The following is a 15,351-nucleotide window of genomic DNA, read 5'->3' on the forward strand; positions in this document are numbered from 1 at the left end:
TGGACATTTATATTTGCCATGTCATCGTCTTCGATGTCGCACAAGGAGGTCGGCAGCCCTGGTTCATCCTTCAGGCCAATGGGTGCGTTCGGCTTCCGCGCCTCCCGATAAGCCGCCGCCTCCAAGTCTTTGCTCGCGGAGTTTGAGGGGCCATCAACGGCCGGAGACGACAAACAGACAATGATATTACTCAAATGGACGAGATATCTTGATGTGAAGATATTCGAGCAAAGAACATAGGTGTGAATGACGACAGTGACGGGTACATGGGTTACGTAGCACTACTACGGTGGCGTACGCACCCGCAAAACTCAAAATCGACCAAGGTCGCTCCGCACCGCGAAGTCGCATCCCGTCTTAGCACTGCATAGTCGAGACCAAGCGAGGTTAGCCACAAACACACCTGACGGGCAATATCTCACGTACCGAACTTCATCTACAGTAACGCCCTTACAAACGGATAGGTCAGCGAGCTCGCGAGGGAGATGTGACTTTAGCTTCACACACCTCAGCGATTTCAATCAGCTCCAGCTTTCCAGCAGCCCTGTCGACATCGAAGACGGCGAGTTCCGTGATGATTTGGCTGACCTACATACAGGAATGATGAGTCATTCATTTGCAAACTGTTCCATCTGCCAGGAGACCCACCGTGCGCGCCCCCGTCAAGGGCAAGGCGCATTCGGCCAAGATCTTAGGAGTGCCATCTCTCGCGCAATGTTCCATGACCGCAATGACCTTCGTGCCGTCCCTACGCATACATTCAGCGCCTTCCTGCGAAACAAAAATGAGGTAAAAAGAGCATATACGCACGGGTTAGACACCAAATCCATCGCTCCTCTATTACCTCGTGTCAACTGATGAGGTTACGAACCGACAGGGAGTCCGACGCACCCGATGCCTGAAAAATCATGAGTCACCTTACGAGGCCTCGACCAGGATATTGCTTACCTTTGACCATCTTGCCAGGGATCATGAAGTTGGCAATGTCACCTACATACTTATCGCATCAAAACTCCGCCGTTCCGCGAGCGACCATCACCAGCAAATCCAACTCACCGGCCTGCGAAACTTGCATTGCCTGATGGGATTAGAGCTCGGTTACCCCACAGCACGTCTAGACGCGACGCCCATCACTCACCCCGAGGATAGCAACGTCGATATGTCTAGACCCGCTCTAAGCCCGGCCCATATCGAACTTTGATGAAAACACTCACCCTCCACGAATCATGGCGAACGATTCGCTGGAATCTGATGAACCGTGGCCAAATTGCCCCAGGCGACCTGTCATTACCCCGCAAATTACCCCAGAGACCTCCAACACGCACCGAAGACCGAAGCTCCAGGAAGCAAGGTGACAGTCTCCTTCCCCGCATTGATAATGTCGGGGTCGACCTGCTCCTTCGTTGGATACGGGCCCATCCCGAGTATCCCGTTCTCGCTCTGGAGCCAGACGCGTACTCCCGGCGGAAGGTGTTCCGGGACCAGCGTCGGCATTCCGATTCCCTTCAAACCTTGATGAGCCCATTATCGCATGTTATTCCATCATGACACAGCAGGAAAGGACGGTGATGTTGAAAAGCAACCCTCACAAGATTAACGTGGAAACCGTCGCGGATCTCTTTCGCTGCCCGTCTCGCGATCCTGTGTCTCTGATCTTTCGCGGCGGCTTTCGCAGGGTCCACTGCACCCTCCTCGCCCTTGGCTGACCCGCTTTCAGGTTCCTGCGCGAGCGTGAGCATCTCGATCTCCTTGGGTGCCGTAGCTTGCACGACGCGATCGACGTAGATGCCTGGAAGGTGTATCTCGCCAGGCTCCAATGAACCAACAGGGACAATGTGCTCCGCTTCGACAATCGTCAGTTTGGCGTTTTTTCCCATCACTGCATTGAAGTTGTTGGCGGTGTAGCTGATCCATGATACGAGTAAGCGTGAGCACGAAGGTCGTTGATGATAGAGTCACAAGAAGGAGTAAAGAATAGACGTGAAGATCGAACAATACGACGGAGGAAGACGACGCTATCGGACCGACTGGAAGGTCAAGTTCCGACCAATCCAAAGGATCGAGAACAAGAAGCTCGCTAGAACCGAACTCACCGGAACTGGACATTCCCCACTTCGTCGGCTTTCCAGGCATGGACAAAAGCGACATCACCGCTGATCGCCGGTTCGAGGATGTACCTTTTGAGAATATGCTCCTGTTAGCGAGTGATTCTGAAGCCGCGCCGGAATTGTCGGGATCCGAGGCCTGAATTGGTCACAACCCACCTTCTCCCGTCGAACTCACGGTACTCCTTCTTGTTGCCTTCTTCAAGAACACCGGCCTTCATACCACCCTGAACATGTCGATATCAACGAATGACTCTCATTTCCATTTTAACACGGCCTCACCTCCTTATACCGGATGACAATTTCGCCTTGCTCAACAGCGGTCGCCGCCCCAGTTGGCGTATAGAACTGTGTTCAAGCTCAGTATCGGAGGGGTGCATGGACACGAAATGCGTACAGCAGGTATACCCGCGGCGTGCGCCCTCATGCGTTCCACGAGTGTGCCCTGCGGAATCAGCTCCAACCCGATTTCACCCTTGAGGTATAAGCCTTCGAAATACTTGTTCCTGGGGAAGGTAGTTCAGCGTCAACTGGATGTAGATGGCACGCAGTGACTCTTAATCCATACCCGCCGATGTAGGACGCCATCATCTTTCCGATTTGGCCATTGTATAAGAGTTTGCCCAGTCCCTTCTCACCGGAGCCCTACAACACGAGACCAGGTCAGCTAACGCGCTGGTAGAGTAGCCTTCAGCACAGAACTTACAGCGTTGTTGCTGACTTTTGTATTGAAGTGTCAATGATCCGAGAGCACATATTCACAGTTAGGAATCACTCACCAGCGGTAAGATTCTTGACCTCCGGTCTCTTAGATAGAGCCCCAATCAAGGTATCCGGCGTCCCACATAACCCGAAACCTGGTACGCGGCAGTGTCATTCAGCCTTCACTTGATCAACGCGCCTTAACGCGACCTCACCTCCACTCAACAAGACGTCCCCGGACTTCACATCCTTGACCGCTTCGTCCACGCTATCCCCTAACACAAAGCTATCTGTAAGCACATGGTCGCGTTGTATAGAACGTGCCGGAGTACATACAAACTTTCTTCCTCTGCGGCACGTTCACAGGCGTGCTGTAAGTCCTCGCGCTCCACTGTGAGTTCTGCGCATAAGCACCGACGCGAGCTTTGGAAGCGGAGCCTTGCGAGAGCGTCTGATATCGTGACCCCGCTGAGCGGCCCGTCGCCCAACGGGCACGAGCTAGCTGTATCGTCGCAAACATGTTCCCGTCGCTGTGAACGCTTCAACGTTGGGGCGAGCTCGCCGTGCTGGTTGGATTTCGGAGTGTTATATCGAGGACACAGCCGCGTCCGGTGAAAGACGGACTCAAGCCGTAGCGACGGCGTGCCGCTTGCATGAGTTACGGTGCAGTATGAGAACCCGTGGGCGACGCTGTTCCATATTTAGGCTGACGCACAAAGTCACTTGACAATATGACAGACCTTCTTACCAGTCTGAGTTTACGGCACAAGGATTGAGATTCCGGCTTCAAGATACACGCTATAGCATCACTGGGCGTCGATATATATCAACTGAGGACCGCTGGTGTAATCTGTCAAGCGAGTTAAGGCAGACGACACTGCGACGGGCCTGCCTGCCCCTAGGGGGGGGGGTGTAAGTGACCGCGCAACGCTTCCCCATTAGTACTTTCTCCCCGACTTCACCCTCGCTTATGCTGCTGCATGTATTCCCCATGCGAGCAGCGACGTCATTGGCCGACTTGAAGTTTCGACAGCGGATTCACTAGCAAGCGTATTCGCGGTACGATATTGTCAGGTGGGACGACCTTCCAACTTGAGTCTGCATTCAATTGATTGGGATATGATGCTGCCATGCAGGCAATAAGACTGTGGCCCAGAAATGAATACTCAGGACTCAGGACTCAGGATGGAGAAGCTTGGTTCACCGTGTATGACCAGAACTTGTCAAGCCCAAGCAGCTCTCCGCCGGTGACCGCGATGACTAGATTATTCTCCCTCCCGAAATCCATCAATTAGCAGAAGGTTCGGGTCACAAGCCTTGGACGATCCAAGGCCCAAAAAAGGGTTTCGCTGTCAGACGGACTATGCGACACGAGGCAAGGAGGTCTGTCTGTGTACATAAGTGTCCCAAGGTTCACTACATCGCTTTCTACTGTTTACGCCAACGTCTGTCCACTGCAATGCCGGGCCCAGAGATTGAATTGCAGGTGTTCCTTTACGGCTCGTACGTACATGCTACACCTTAAGATAACACTGCTGACACGCAGACCGCGATGTTCCAGTGATCAAAAACGACTCGAACTGAAGCTCGCCCCTCGGCTGCCACAGCACGATATGCCCATAGTCCCAGGCGGTGGCGAGCGCGAGGAGTACGTCCAAGCGCTCTTGCGCAGGATTATGTTCAGCATCAAGCACAGTGGTAGCTGGCAATGCGAGTTTTGCGGTACGCGCCTCAGCTCCGATGGTCTTTGTCCGAGGGGCTCAATCCGCTTCACAGGAAAGCCAGCGCGCGAAACGGTCATCCAATTCAACTCATGGCTACGTCTTACGCCTCCCAGAGCCGTCGCATATGTGCGTACTCCCGTTCGACGCCCAGGCTCCTGTTCATCGCGCTGACATCACCGACAAGCTACACGCGATATGCAGCTCCGACCCCGGTCCGTGCAGAACCACATTCGACGCCATCGACCTCCGCATGGGCCTTATGTCCGGCCATCCCCTTCGTGCCCCGCAGTACGTCCCGCGCGAACCCGGCCAGGTCTTCCCGCTGCTCGCGGCTTGCGCGTCGTGCGAGGAGGAGAAGACCGCGGACATCAACACGCCTGGGAAGACGTCGCTCATGCGGTGCTCCGGGTGCAAAGTGACGCGGTATTGCGGGAAGGCGTGCCAGCGCGAAGACTGGCGGGTGCACAAGGAATTCTGCAAGATCCTGAAGAGCGCGCGGTGGGTGCAATGGGATGCCGAAGGGCGCGAGATTTTCTCCACGGACGCGTGATCGCGGTTGTGTATATGGTCCTGCACTTTCTGATAATGGGCCGCGGTGCATCATTCCTTCGCTGGCTTTGTGTCGCGTTCATCTCTCAGTCTTCATGTTCGAGCTCGCGCTCCTTCAACGAGACTCGGGTCGGGCGAACATCATCGGAAAGAACCAATGAACGTTGGCTTGCACTTGATCTTACGACGTTGGAAGCATATCGAACAATATATCATACCATCATGGAATCGCATTCTCCGTCCGTTAATGCTACTTATATCATCCAGCGGCATATCCTCTAGCTGACCGTACAGTAGTGATGCTACGCGTTCTCGCGGGGTAAATAGTAGCCATGACAGTAAAACATCGCGGAGTTTGACTCCTGGGAGAGCAAAAGTCGCACCGTCTCAGTCTGGTCCGTCTCAGACTTCAATCTGGCCACAACTATTTTGACCTTTCGTGGCATCATCTTCAACTTCGATCTTCGAGGTGCTCCGTGATTTCGCCGTTTTGGTGGCTTAAGATACGACATATGCCGGGATATCCTCCGTGACCCTCGCCGGACGCCTCACCAGCTTGAGTTGGAAATTTGAGACTCGGAGACTCGAAGCCTGCTAGACCACGCGAACACAGAACATAGCTTCATACCCTGCAAGAGAAACGGACGGTGATATAGGCCATCATCGGTCGGTGTAACAGTTCATGGTTCAGTGGATCGAAGGAGTTGAGTTCTGCGGCGGCTGGGTGAGTAATTTTCCTCGTCGGTATCTATGTATGAGCTCGTCCTTCTGAACGTCACTTATGCTGCGGCAGGTGCAAGAAATGCGGGAAATGTGACCCCTGACTTCATCCCGATGGGCTGTCGACCAACAATCACGTACCGAGCAGTCTTGCATGGGCCGTGGTCCGATATCGCGAAGTGGAACGATTTTTTCAATCATGCACGCTCCGGAATAATTATGGGACTCGTTGGGACTGCGCAACGGAGACCTCAGTCCAGGCGATTTTCCCCCGCACTTTCCGATTGCCTGTTCTCGTTCCACTGCTCGTAGCTTGACCATCGAGCGGAGATTGCCGTAGCCAATACCTGGTCGGTTGTATATAACCTTGCATTCCTTTCGTTCGGTGGCCGGAGAACATGGTCCTATCGGCGGTTCTTTGCCATATAGGTACTGCTGTCGCACTCTACGTTGCGTTGCGTGTCCTCTGCGAAGTTTGGGAGCGAGCGCGATCGCCGCTGCGCCAGTTACAAGGGCCGCCTAGCCCGAGTTGGTTTTTCGGACTCAACACGGGCGATTCGGCGCTCTTGCAAGATAGCTGGCTGAAAGAGTACGGCACGACCCTCAAGGTCGGCGCCTTTTTCAGGGTAAGCAAATAGTCATCGATCATTTTCGAATCTGCGTGTTTAACCTCAGTTGATCGCACATTGCATAGCGAGACCGATTATGCACTGTCGACCCCCGTGCGCTGAACCACATCCTAACGCACTCCGCCGACTATCAAAAACCATCCTTGGGCAGGGACATTCTCAGCCGCGTCGTCGGTGAAGGCCTTCTCCTCGCTGAAGGCGACGCTCACCGACGTCAGCGCCGCGTCATGAATCCCGGCTTTGGACCCGCGCAGGTCCGTGGGCTTACCAGTATCTTCATCGACAAGGCGACGCAACTTCGGGACGCATGGCTTTCCGAGCTGCAAGGCACTGGTGGTACAGGGCCGGTGAGGCTCGACGCCCTGTCATGGCTCAGTCGCGCTACGTTGGATATGATAGGCCTCGCCGGCTTCGACTACCACTTCGAATCGCTCGAGGACGAGGGCGGGAAACCCAACGAGCTTCATGAAGCTATGGCGACCATGCTCAGTGCATCGAGCGGTGCCAGACTTTGGATGCTTCTTCAGGCTCGGATTCCGCTTCTACGTTGGGTAGTAAGGTCGATCTTATTTTCACTACCTGTTGCACCCAGCTGAGCGCGTTTTACAGGCCACGAAACGAGACCGCCAAACGATATATGCACAGAGCACGATGAAGCGTATCGGTTACGGCCTCATAGCCGAACGGAAAGCTGCCCTCCGTGCTGAGAAGCATGGAGCACACGTAGAAAAAGCCGATGTACAAGGTAATCGCCTTTTACCTTTAGCTACGCAATATCTAAAGCTAACCATCCTTCGCACAGGGCGTGATTTGCTCAGTCTCCTCATCAAGGCCAACATGGCGGTTGACATACCAGATGACCAGCGTCTGACCGACCATGAAATACTTTCTCGAACGTAGATCAACGCTCTGTGCCATCCTCCCCGCCTATCGATCCATGCACAGAAATTCCGACGTTCTTGGTGGCGGGCCACGAAACTACATCAACTGGGACGACCTGGGCGCTCTTTGCGCTCACCCAGGATAAGAACGTTCAGCGCAAGCTCCGCGAGGAGCTCTTCACCATGCCTACCGTATCTGGATGCTGTGATACGCGAGACCCTGCGTGTACATCCGCCAGTGGGCTCCACGACGAGGGTAGCGATGAAAGATGACCTGATCCCGGTGAGCGGGCCATATGCAGACAAGCATGGAAAAGTGTATCAGGAGATCCGGTGTGTTCGTCCGAGATACGACGCTGCGCACAAAGCCCATCCTGAAATATGTAGAGTCAAAAAGGGCGATCATGTTCAGATCTCTATCGTCGCCGTTAATCGTGCCAGTCATATATGGGGCGACGATGCACACGAGTTCAAGTGGGCACATCTCGTTCATTGTGCACCATGCATCACGCTCATTCCGTTCCAGGCCTGAGCGATGGTTGGAACCAGGATCGATGCCGAATGCGCCATCACACAACCCCGGAGTATGGGGAAACATGCTCAGCTTCCTCGGAGGCCCACGCGCTTGCATCGGTTACCGTTTCTCCCTCGTCGAGTGTGTTCCCACTGTCTTTGTCCGGCCAGAGACTAATTTATTGTTTCCTCACAGGATGAAAGCACTGTTGTTCGTCCTCGTGCGTGCCTTCGAGTTCAAACTCGCCATACCCTCGAGTGAGATCTCGAAGACGACGGCCGTGGTGACGCGACCAATGGTCAAGAGCGAACGCAAGCACGGCAATCAACTTCCGTTACTCGTCAAGCCCTACTTTCCCAGTGCTGCATCTGATTGGTGAACTCGACAGGATACGTAAGGATAGGTTATCTTCATATCCTCCGTGCACAGTTTACTGTGACGATTGAGGAATAAATCTAGTAGAACATAATATAGGCACGTCTGAAACATCGTGCTATGACCACCACCTATAAGGAGCCATTGCTCTTAATGCTCACAGGTTCCAAGGATCCCCTGTCTCCGCCCCCTGCTGGATCCGGCGTGGCCATTTGAAAGGCGCCTCAGGCGGATCGAGAATACGCAGGTTCGTATGTGTTTCAGCGAGCGCATCGAGTTGGCCCATGTGCCGTCGACTGTAGTTAGTCCAACCACGGTGATAATCGATGATGACCAGCCGTAGACCACAGTTCCGACTCCCCCGGAGCTTGCGGAGGTTGGAGTTGGTTAACAGGTGGGATTTGGCGAGCTCCTGGAAGATTGTGACTCTCTGTGACCACCATGTGACTGCCGCCAAAACGTGATTGAATCGTGATTCGAGCGTGATGTTTCGTAACATGTGGCGATGTCCAAACTCTGCCCCCGTTTATCACCGCTGTCACTAAAGGCAAACGCTCACCCTATCGGGCCACAACACAGGGCCACACATGTGATAGGCTGTGCACGGTGATGTCATCTGTTTTGCCGAAAAATAAGGCACAGAATTATCTGGTTATCAGTGCAAACTCACTCGTCGTCGCTCTTCGCGTCCGCTGTCTGTTGAATGTGAGATAGGACACTCGCTTTCTCTTTGTTATGCTTCCTGCTTTCGTCCTAGAACATGTGTCTGCATTTGTTGCAGGAAAAGTCGCCCTTGGACTGTGTTCAGCCATTGTGCTGGTGTATGTGTTGCATTTTATGCGATATGCCCGTTGGGTCGCTTGCGACAGGTTACCGTATCCAAGAGTCCTAGGAGGAAGACGGCTCAAGGGAGATCAGATTCATGGTACCTTGTTGGCTACTATTCCATCGCTTGGAAATGTCTTTCATCGTCAACTATATGGGAATGTCTTTCGTTTCCTTGGCCAATTCAATGAGGATGTGTGTTCCCCTGACATGGTGAACACACCTGGTGCTATTATTGCGAGAAATGTTCCATTGACTGTTTTAGTTCCATTACTGGCAGTCCAGGGACTGCGCTTGCTCATGGTGGCACATGGCATTGCCCCCTCTCACAGTCGTCGGACACTGTCTACAATCCGTCAAGCCTTACTCGCACATGTCTGTACAGCATCCTGCTCCTCACTTATCAGTGTCTTCCATCCCACAAATGCATCAACTACGGGAGATATACTCGATGAACCTGAAACACTGCCACTAGCAACGGCTGAAGAAGAACTTGTGTCTCCATCTGTGCCGTTTCCCCCTGGTCCCCTCACTAGCATGGATAAGTGTTCCCTGATTTCGGAGTTTTGTGACGCGCTTCAGCGGGTGTACGAATCACCTTGCTCGGTTTGTGCTCGTCTGACCCCAGACCACGATTTATCTGACGGAACGAGGTTGGACATGTCGGTACTGAAACCTACACCGGATGGTGAGAATGTTACTATAGCAAATGATCAGGATTTCGAAGCCAGGCCTGTTCTGTGTGATGCTGGTTTCAAGCGCTCACCTTCGGGAGTGATGACGCCCATGGTATGCACAGAATGCAAGCGCTCACTTCAGCGCAAGCGATTGCCATCGTTAGCCCTGGCAAATGGACTATGGTTAGGTGATGTTCCACCTGAGCTCCGAGATCTTACCTGGATCGAGAAACTTATGGTATCTCGCTATCGGCATAATCACTTTGTTGTTAAGGTTCGTATGGGGCAGCGAAAAATGATGGGTAATGCTGTTGTGTTTCCACAACCGTACCTCAAGGTGTACGATGTCTTACCACCTCCTCGACAGGATATGGAAGAGATGTTGGCCATTTTGTTCATGGGCCCTGCACTACCTGTGGCTGCGGACTTTAGGCGTACACCTCTGCTGGTGCGGCAGAACAAAGTATTCCAGGCTTTGCAGTACATTTGCTTGAACAATATTACATACCATGATGTAAAAATTTCACAGTCCAATCTCGATACATATAGCGAGGATATGCCTCCAGTAAATGTGTGTTGGTTATCCAGTGACGGTGAAACAGAGTCTCACAACTTGTCGGTTTCACCGTCGGATGCCAACCAAGGCAGTTCGGAAGGTGCCTGCCCTTTCTCTGTTCATTGCCTAACCTCCAAAGAGTTTTCGCAGATGACTACAGAGCAAAAAAAGGTAGCTGCCCTTCAACACTTGAAAGAGGGCGGAAAGGTGCTAGCTATTGGGCGTGGTAATCAGCCAGCATCAATGTACGATAATCCTGACTTATATCCAGGTATGTTTCCGTGGTTGTATCCCCATGGTTGCGGTGGTTTTGCCAATCCTAAAATGAGAAAACACGTGGGTCGTCAAGCTCACGTTCGTTGGATGCTGTTGTATTATGATCGCAGGTTTCAAGAAGACGAATACTTCCCCTTTATTGTGTTTAATCAGGAACGTATTCGAGCAGCTAATACAGGAGGTTTTCTCCTCACGGAACGTAAAAACTTTGGCAGGCTACTGGCATCTCTGGATACCTTGGACCGGGATGCCCTGTCTGACTTGGTGGAGCGTTCCAAGTCTAATGGGTACATCCGTCCTGAGACTGATGCAGAGAAGGCGTGCTTCAGGCTGTTGACACTGTTAGACCACGTAGCAGGTCATGTCCAGGGATCCAACACTTCACGAAAATATCAACGCAATGAGATCAAGGCTATGATCTACCATTTCGGGCCATTTGTGGCGTTCGTTACCATAAGTCCGGTGGACTTCAAAAACCCGGTATGCTTGTATTACTGTGGTGTGATTATTGACCCCTTTAACGGTAGTGAGGCATTACCCGACCAAAACCAGCGTTTGCGCGCTATTGCCAATAATCCCACTGCCTGCGCACGGTTTTTTCACTTCATGGTAAGAATATTTATCGAGGTTCTTCTGCGCCCTGGTAGTGGTGGTGGTTTGTTTGGTGATACCGATGCGTACTATGGTACTGTTGAGTCTCAGGGTCGACTAACACTGCATTTGCATATGCTTATATGGGTTAAGGGAAATATTAGCCCACAACAAATACGAGACCGTCTGACTAGCAAAGACATTGCCTTCCGTGATCGCTTTGTATCATGGCTGGAGGGTTTCCATCAAGCTGAGCTGAACACAGGGACTTCAGTCGAAGTGGGACAGCGGATACATCGGAGATATTCCGCAATAGATAGTGACATTAACATGGATGGTTACGATGGTGACTCAATGGGGCTCTCTACCGATCCTACTTTAAGTCTTCCAACTGGCCCTCCCAACACTGGGGACTCAGATAACTTGACATGGTTCGAAGAACACGTAGAAGGAGAGATGGATGAAATTGTTTATTTGTCAAACAGACATCCTGCCACTCATCATCGGGGTTGTCGCAGACCAGACGGTTCATGTCGAGCTCGCTTTCCTCGGGACATTGTAGACCATACCACAGTGAGCCCAGATGATGGTTCAATATCTGTCAAACACACTGAGCCATATTTCAATAAAACAAACCGTTTGCTCTCGTACTTATTTCGATGCAATACCGATGTTACGTCTGTTTTGTCCGGTACCCAACTGCGTGCCCTTCCAGCATATATTACTGACTATGTAACTAAGTCATCTTTGAAAACACATGCTGTGTTTGAGTCAGTCAAAGCAGTGCTAGACCGACGCACTGAGTTGATTCAGACGGGTCCAATTCCTACCAACAGTGGACGGAGCTTGATTGTAAAGATGGTTAATTCTTTGTCCGCAAAGCAGGAAATAGGAGGGCCCATGGTTTGCCAGTACTTACTGGGACAGCCTGACCATTACACAAATATGAACTTTCGGGTGGTATTTTGGGTGCCATATGTGGGGATGGTGTCTGCAGCATGGCAAGAGGGTGCTACAGAAAATGATTCTCCTACCTCGAAAGACCAAGTAGTTGTTGGCCGCTCCGATGGTAAGGTAGTACCAGTCAACCGCTCACATGACTGGGTTTACCGTCCATCTGCATTTGACAATTATTCGTTAGTGCAATACTTACAAGAAACAGAAGTGAAATCCCTTACTCCCAGGCAGAAGCAACAAATTGTAGATGGCAGCCTAAGCATGCCTTCAGGCCCCGTTGACTTTACCCGTACTGTTGACTCTGACGGTGATTATTCTGCAGATGAGGAGGAGTCATCGGAACGGACTAGCTGCCCGTTTTATTTGTTTGACTCTGAGCATCCCCGTTACCGCTCTCACGCTGTTTTTGTGCGGAAAAAGGGCACATGTACGGTGCTCAACTTTGTTTCTGGCTTACCACGGAGGGACAAAGGTGATCGTGAATTTTACTGTAAGACAATGCTGACCTTTTTTGCTCCGGGATGGCGAACAGGTATGGAACTAAGGTATGCCTCAGAAACATGGGATGCGGCCTTTCGTCGCCAGGTTGACAGCTTCTCAGCTTCTGCCAGACTGATGATGGACAGATTCGACATATTGTATCAGTGTTATGATGCCAAAGATGATTACGCAGCTTTACGACGTGCTGAAACCAGTTCAGATATGCCAGATTTGGATGAGACTATAGAATCACTGGGTGTAACAGTGGCAGAGCAATATCAACATGTGCACCTTGAAGGTATTACACAGGAACAAATCCTTGATATGCTGCATGATCCGCTATGTGTGGATAACCGTATCCTCAAAAAATGGTGAGTATGGAAAATATTCTCATTGAACAGGACTGGTTTAAACCTGGTTTGCTCCCCAAGGCTCAGGCTCTGCCTATTATTGACTATAGCAATCGGATTTTGGCATCTAAGTGGGCAGAGCTTCTGCAGGAACATCGTAAAATGGTGATGGGTCAGCATCTAGTCCGACACTCTGTTGTTCTTGATCAGGGTTCCAGTGTTATGTCACAGGGATCTCATTTCCAGGATCACAATCGTGTGCGTGTTGTGGGTGGTGAGTTCTTTGTACAAGGGACTAATGCAACGGAAAAGATATCTAGTCTGACCATTGCGCAACAGATATCTGCAGATTTTGGTCTTAATGTTGCCCAAAATAGAGCATTTATGCGAGTAGTACTTGCAAGTCTTGGTGCCAAACAGTTGTTGATGCATTTGGGGGGCATGGGTGGAACGGGTAAATCACGAGTTTTTCATGCCCTTACCTGCTATTTTGAAAAAACAGGCCAACAACATCGTTTCATGATTCTTGCACCTACTGGAAGTGCTGCTGCCAACGTAGGTGGGTCTACATATCAGTCGGTTTTAGGTATGGGTCATAAGGGTTCCACTGGCATCTCTGCCAACATGGTTGACAAAGTAAGAGAGCGCCTTGGTAAGGCAGATATTCTACTAATTGACGAGGTGTCTATGATCTCCTGCCAAGATTTGCAAGAGATCTCTGCTATTTTGAGCACTGTGAAGCAGCGCCCAACACAGGCATTCGGTGGGTTACATATTATTGTGGCAGGAGACTTTGGTCAGTTGCCTCCTGCGGGTCGGGGTTCTGCCCCTCTCTATACACCTGTGTTTGCTCAAAAAATAAAGGAGGGTAAGGTGTCTATGCGAGTGACAAATGCTGCCCAGAAGATTGCCTTTGGTAAGGCAATCTGGCATCAATTTACGGAGGTGATTCTGTTAACCGAAAACATGCGACAAGCTGGGATGTCTGAAGAGGATCATCTGTTCCGTAAATCCCTGGTTAACTTGCGGTTTGGTCTATGTGATGAGCAGGACCTTGCCCTATTTCGGACGCGAGTTTCTACTCGGATAGGAAACGGTCCTCGAATAACAGATGACATGTTTCAGAGTGTTGCCATTATAACCTCATTAAATGCACATCGGGACCAGATAAACTTGATGGGAGCCTCTAGGTTTGCAGCTGACTATGGTCGGGATATCATAAGCTTCTACTCAGTAGACAGGTTAGGGAAAACCAGAGACGTAGCATTGGTTGCTGCTACTGGTCGTAACGCTGCTAAGGTATTAGATCCGGTTCGTACACACAATGTGCCACAACGTCAGCTTCAGGATGCATTGTGGAGTTTACCTCCCTGCGAAAGTAATCATCATGCTGGTGTTTTGCAACTTTGCTGGGGTATGCCTGTCATGCTGAAAAACAATGAAGCTACTGAGCTATGTGCAACTAACGGTGCTGAAGGTTATGTGGTGGGCTGGGATGCTTCACCACATCCAGATCGGCCTGAACATCTGTGTCTGAATACAGTGTTTGTGCAGCTTGCCAACCCCCCTAAAACATACACCATTGCCACGCTACCCCCTGGGGTGGTTCCTATTACAGCCACCCACAAAAGTGTAGAGTGTGCATTGGTATCAGGCACCAAATTGGTGGTCAACCGTCGACAACCTCAAGTCTTGCTCAACTTCGCCATGACGGACTACTGCTCGCAAGGTCGCACACGTCCAATAAATCCAGTAGATATTCATAACTGTCGTTCACAACAGGCAGTGTATACATGCCTTTCACGGAGCTCGTCCCTTCGTGGTACCTTAATTCTGCAACCATTTTCTGAGAAACATCTAACCTGTGGTCTGTCTGGACAGTTACGCAGAGAGCTTCGAGAACTGGAGATTCTCAGCTACATTGGGTTGCTCCGACATGAGGAAAGATTGGATACACGTGTACAAGGTGCAACTCGCTATGAGTTAATCAATAGTTTTCACCAAGTGTACGGGGAGCGCTTTGTACCTCCTTCTGTGCCTCCCTCCCTCAATTGGTCCACTTGGAACGAGTCTCTTCTTCACCCTCCATCAGATCCAAAGGAAGTCCCAACCACATGTACAATTGCACAGAGGAAGCGCTTAGCACCCTCCAATGACAAATTGATGTCAGAATCCGCGACAAAAAAACAGAGAGTGGCACCAGATCGTTCCAATGCTAGCTTGTATATTCCAAAGGGCTTGAAGTGGGACCAAGATAACTACAGCTGTGCCTACGATTCCGTTATGTTTATATTTGCCAATTTATATCGGGACTACGGACCTGGGGTTCTACGTGAAAACCGCTTTGCTTCCTCCATGATGGTGAACTTGTGCACGTTGATGGAGGATGTCCGGTTTCATTCTAGATCAGATGTACTGGATGGTGTCCGAGATAAGCTTC

The 15,351-nt window shown here is 51.1% G+C and overlaps 6 protein-coding genes across 6 annotated transcripts; 5 read left to right on the top strand and 1 right to left on the bottom strand.

The window, feature by feature from the left end:
* Positions 1-167: 167 nt before the first annotated feature.
* On the bottom strand, positions 168-3,428 carry PUNSTDRAFT_53837 (3-oxoacid CoA-transferase). The gene is made up of 21 exons (XM_007385754.1): positions 3,144-3,428; positions 3,023-3,082; positions 2,885-2,962; positions 2,812-2,825; positions 2,674-2,750; positions 2,503-2,611; positions 2,388-2,453; positions 2,265-2,332; positions 2,094-2,177; positions 1,590-1,905; positions 1,326-1,503; positions 1,215-1,248; positions 1,139-1,163; positions 1,057-1,078; positions 949-990; positions 892-898; positions 811-837; positions 649-748; positions 508-588; positions 427-449; positions 168-363 (listed from the first exon to the last, which is right to left on the bottom strand). Exons 1-21 carry the CDS (start codon positions 3,325-3,327, stop codon positions 312-314), a joined length of 1,647 nt encoding a protein of 548 aa, XP_007385816.1. The 5' UTR covers positions 3,328-3,428; the 3' UTR covers positions 168-311.
* An 838-nt stretch (positions 3,429-4,266) lies between these two features.
* Positions 4,267-5,081, top strand: PUNSTDRAFT_136202 (uncharacterized protein; the record flags this gene model as incomplete). Its single annotated transcript, XM_007385755.1, has 4 exons — positions 4,267-4,310; positions 4,369-4,529; positions 4,584-4,657; positions 4,716-5,081. The coding sequence occupies 4 exons, from the start codon at positions 4,267-4,269 to the stop codon at positions 5,079-5,081; spliced, it is 645 nt and encodes a 214-aa protein (XP_007385817.1).
* Positions 5,082-6,079: 998 nt separating this feature from the next.
* Positions 6,080-8,203, top strand: PUNSTDRAFT_121607 (cytochrome P450; the record flags this gene model as incomplete). Its single annotated transcript, XM_007385756.1, has 9 exons — positions 6,080-6,426; positions 6,495-6,983; positions 7,039-7,174; positions 7,232-7,294; positions 7,375-7,502; positions 7,528-7,643; positions 7,698-7,784; positions 7,837-7,965; positions 8,020-8,203. Exons 1-9 carry the CDS (start codon positions 6,199-6,201, stop codon positions 8,201-8,203), a joined length of 1,560 nt encoding a protein of 519 aa, XP_007385818.1. The 5' UTR covers positions 6,080-6,198.
* A 2,204-nt stretch (positions 8,204-10,407) lies between these two features.
* On the top strand, positions 10,408-11,532 carry PUNSTDRAFT_25923 (uncharacterized protein; the record flags this gene model as incomplete). Its single annotated transcript, XM_007385757.1, has 2 exons — positions 10,408-10,502; positions 10,863-11,532. Coding segments are annotated over 2 exons (765 nt in total), but the record flags the coding sequence as incomplete, so codon positions are not given.
* Positions 11,533-11,580: 48 nt separating this feature from the next.
* On the top strand, positions 11,581-12,936 carry PUNSTDRAFT_71472 (uncharacterized protein; the record flags this gene model as incomplete). The annotated part of the gene is made up of 1 exon (XM_007385758.1): positions 11,581-12,936. One exon carries the CDS (start codon positions 11,581-11,583, stop codon positions 12,934-12,936), a length of 1,356 nt encoding a protein of 451 aa, XP_007385820.1.
* A 749-nt stretch (positions 12,937-13,685) lies between these two features.
* Positions 13,686-14,909, top strand: PUNSTDRAFT_39092 (uncharacterized protein; the record flags this gene model as incomplete). The annotated part of the gene is made up of 1 exon (XM_007385759.1): positions 13,686-14,909. A coding segment is annotated over one exon (1,224 nt), but the record flags the coding sequence as incomplete, so codon positions are not given.
* Positions 14,910-15,351: the final 442 nt, after the last annotated feature.

Source organism: Punctularia strigosozonata (assembly GCF_000264995.1).
Source record: "Punctularia strigosozonata HHB-11173 SS5 unplaced genomic scaffold PUNSTscaffold_9, whole genome shotgun sequence".
In the NCBI taxonomy this organism is placed as follows: Eukaryota; Fungi; Basidiomycota; class Agaricomycetes; order Corticiales; family Punctulariaceae; genus Punctularia; species Punctularia strigosozonata.

Coding starts and splice junctions, on each gene's coding strand:
- PUNSTDRAFT_53837 (XM_007385754.1), bottom strand. CDS start 3,327: ATGTTTGCGACGATACAGCTAGCTCGTGCCCGTTGGGCGACGGGCCGC. Junction 2,333..2,387: donor TTGTCATCCGGTATAAGGAG/GTGAGGCCGTGT, acceptor CGACATGTTCAG/GGTGGTATGAAGGCCGGTGT. Junction 450..507: donor AGCTGATTGAAATCGCTGAG/GTGTGTGAAGCT, acceptor TCCGTTTGTAAG/GGCGTTACTGTAGATGAAGT.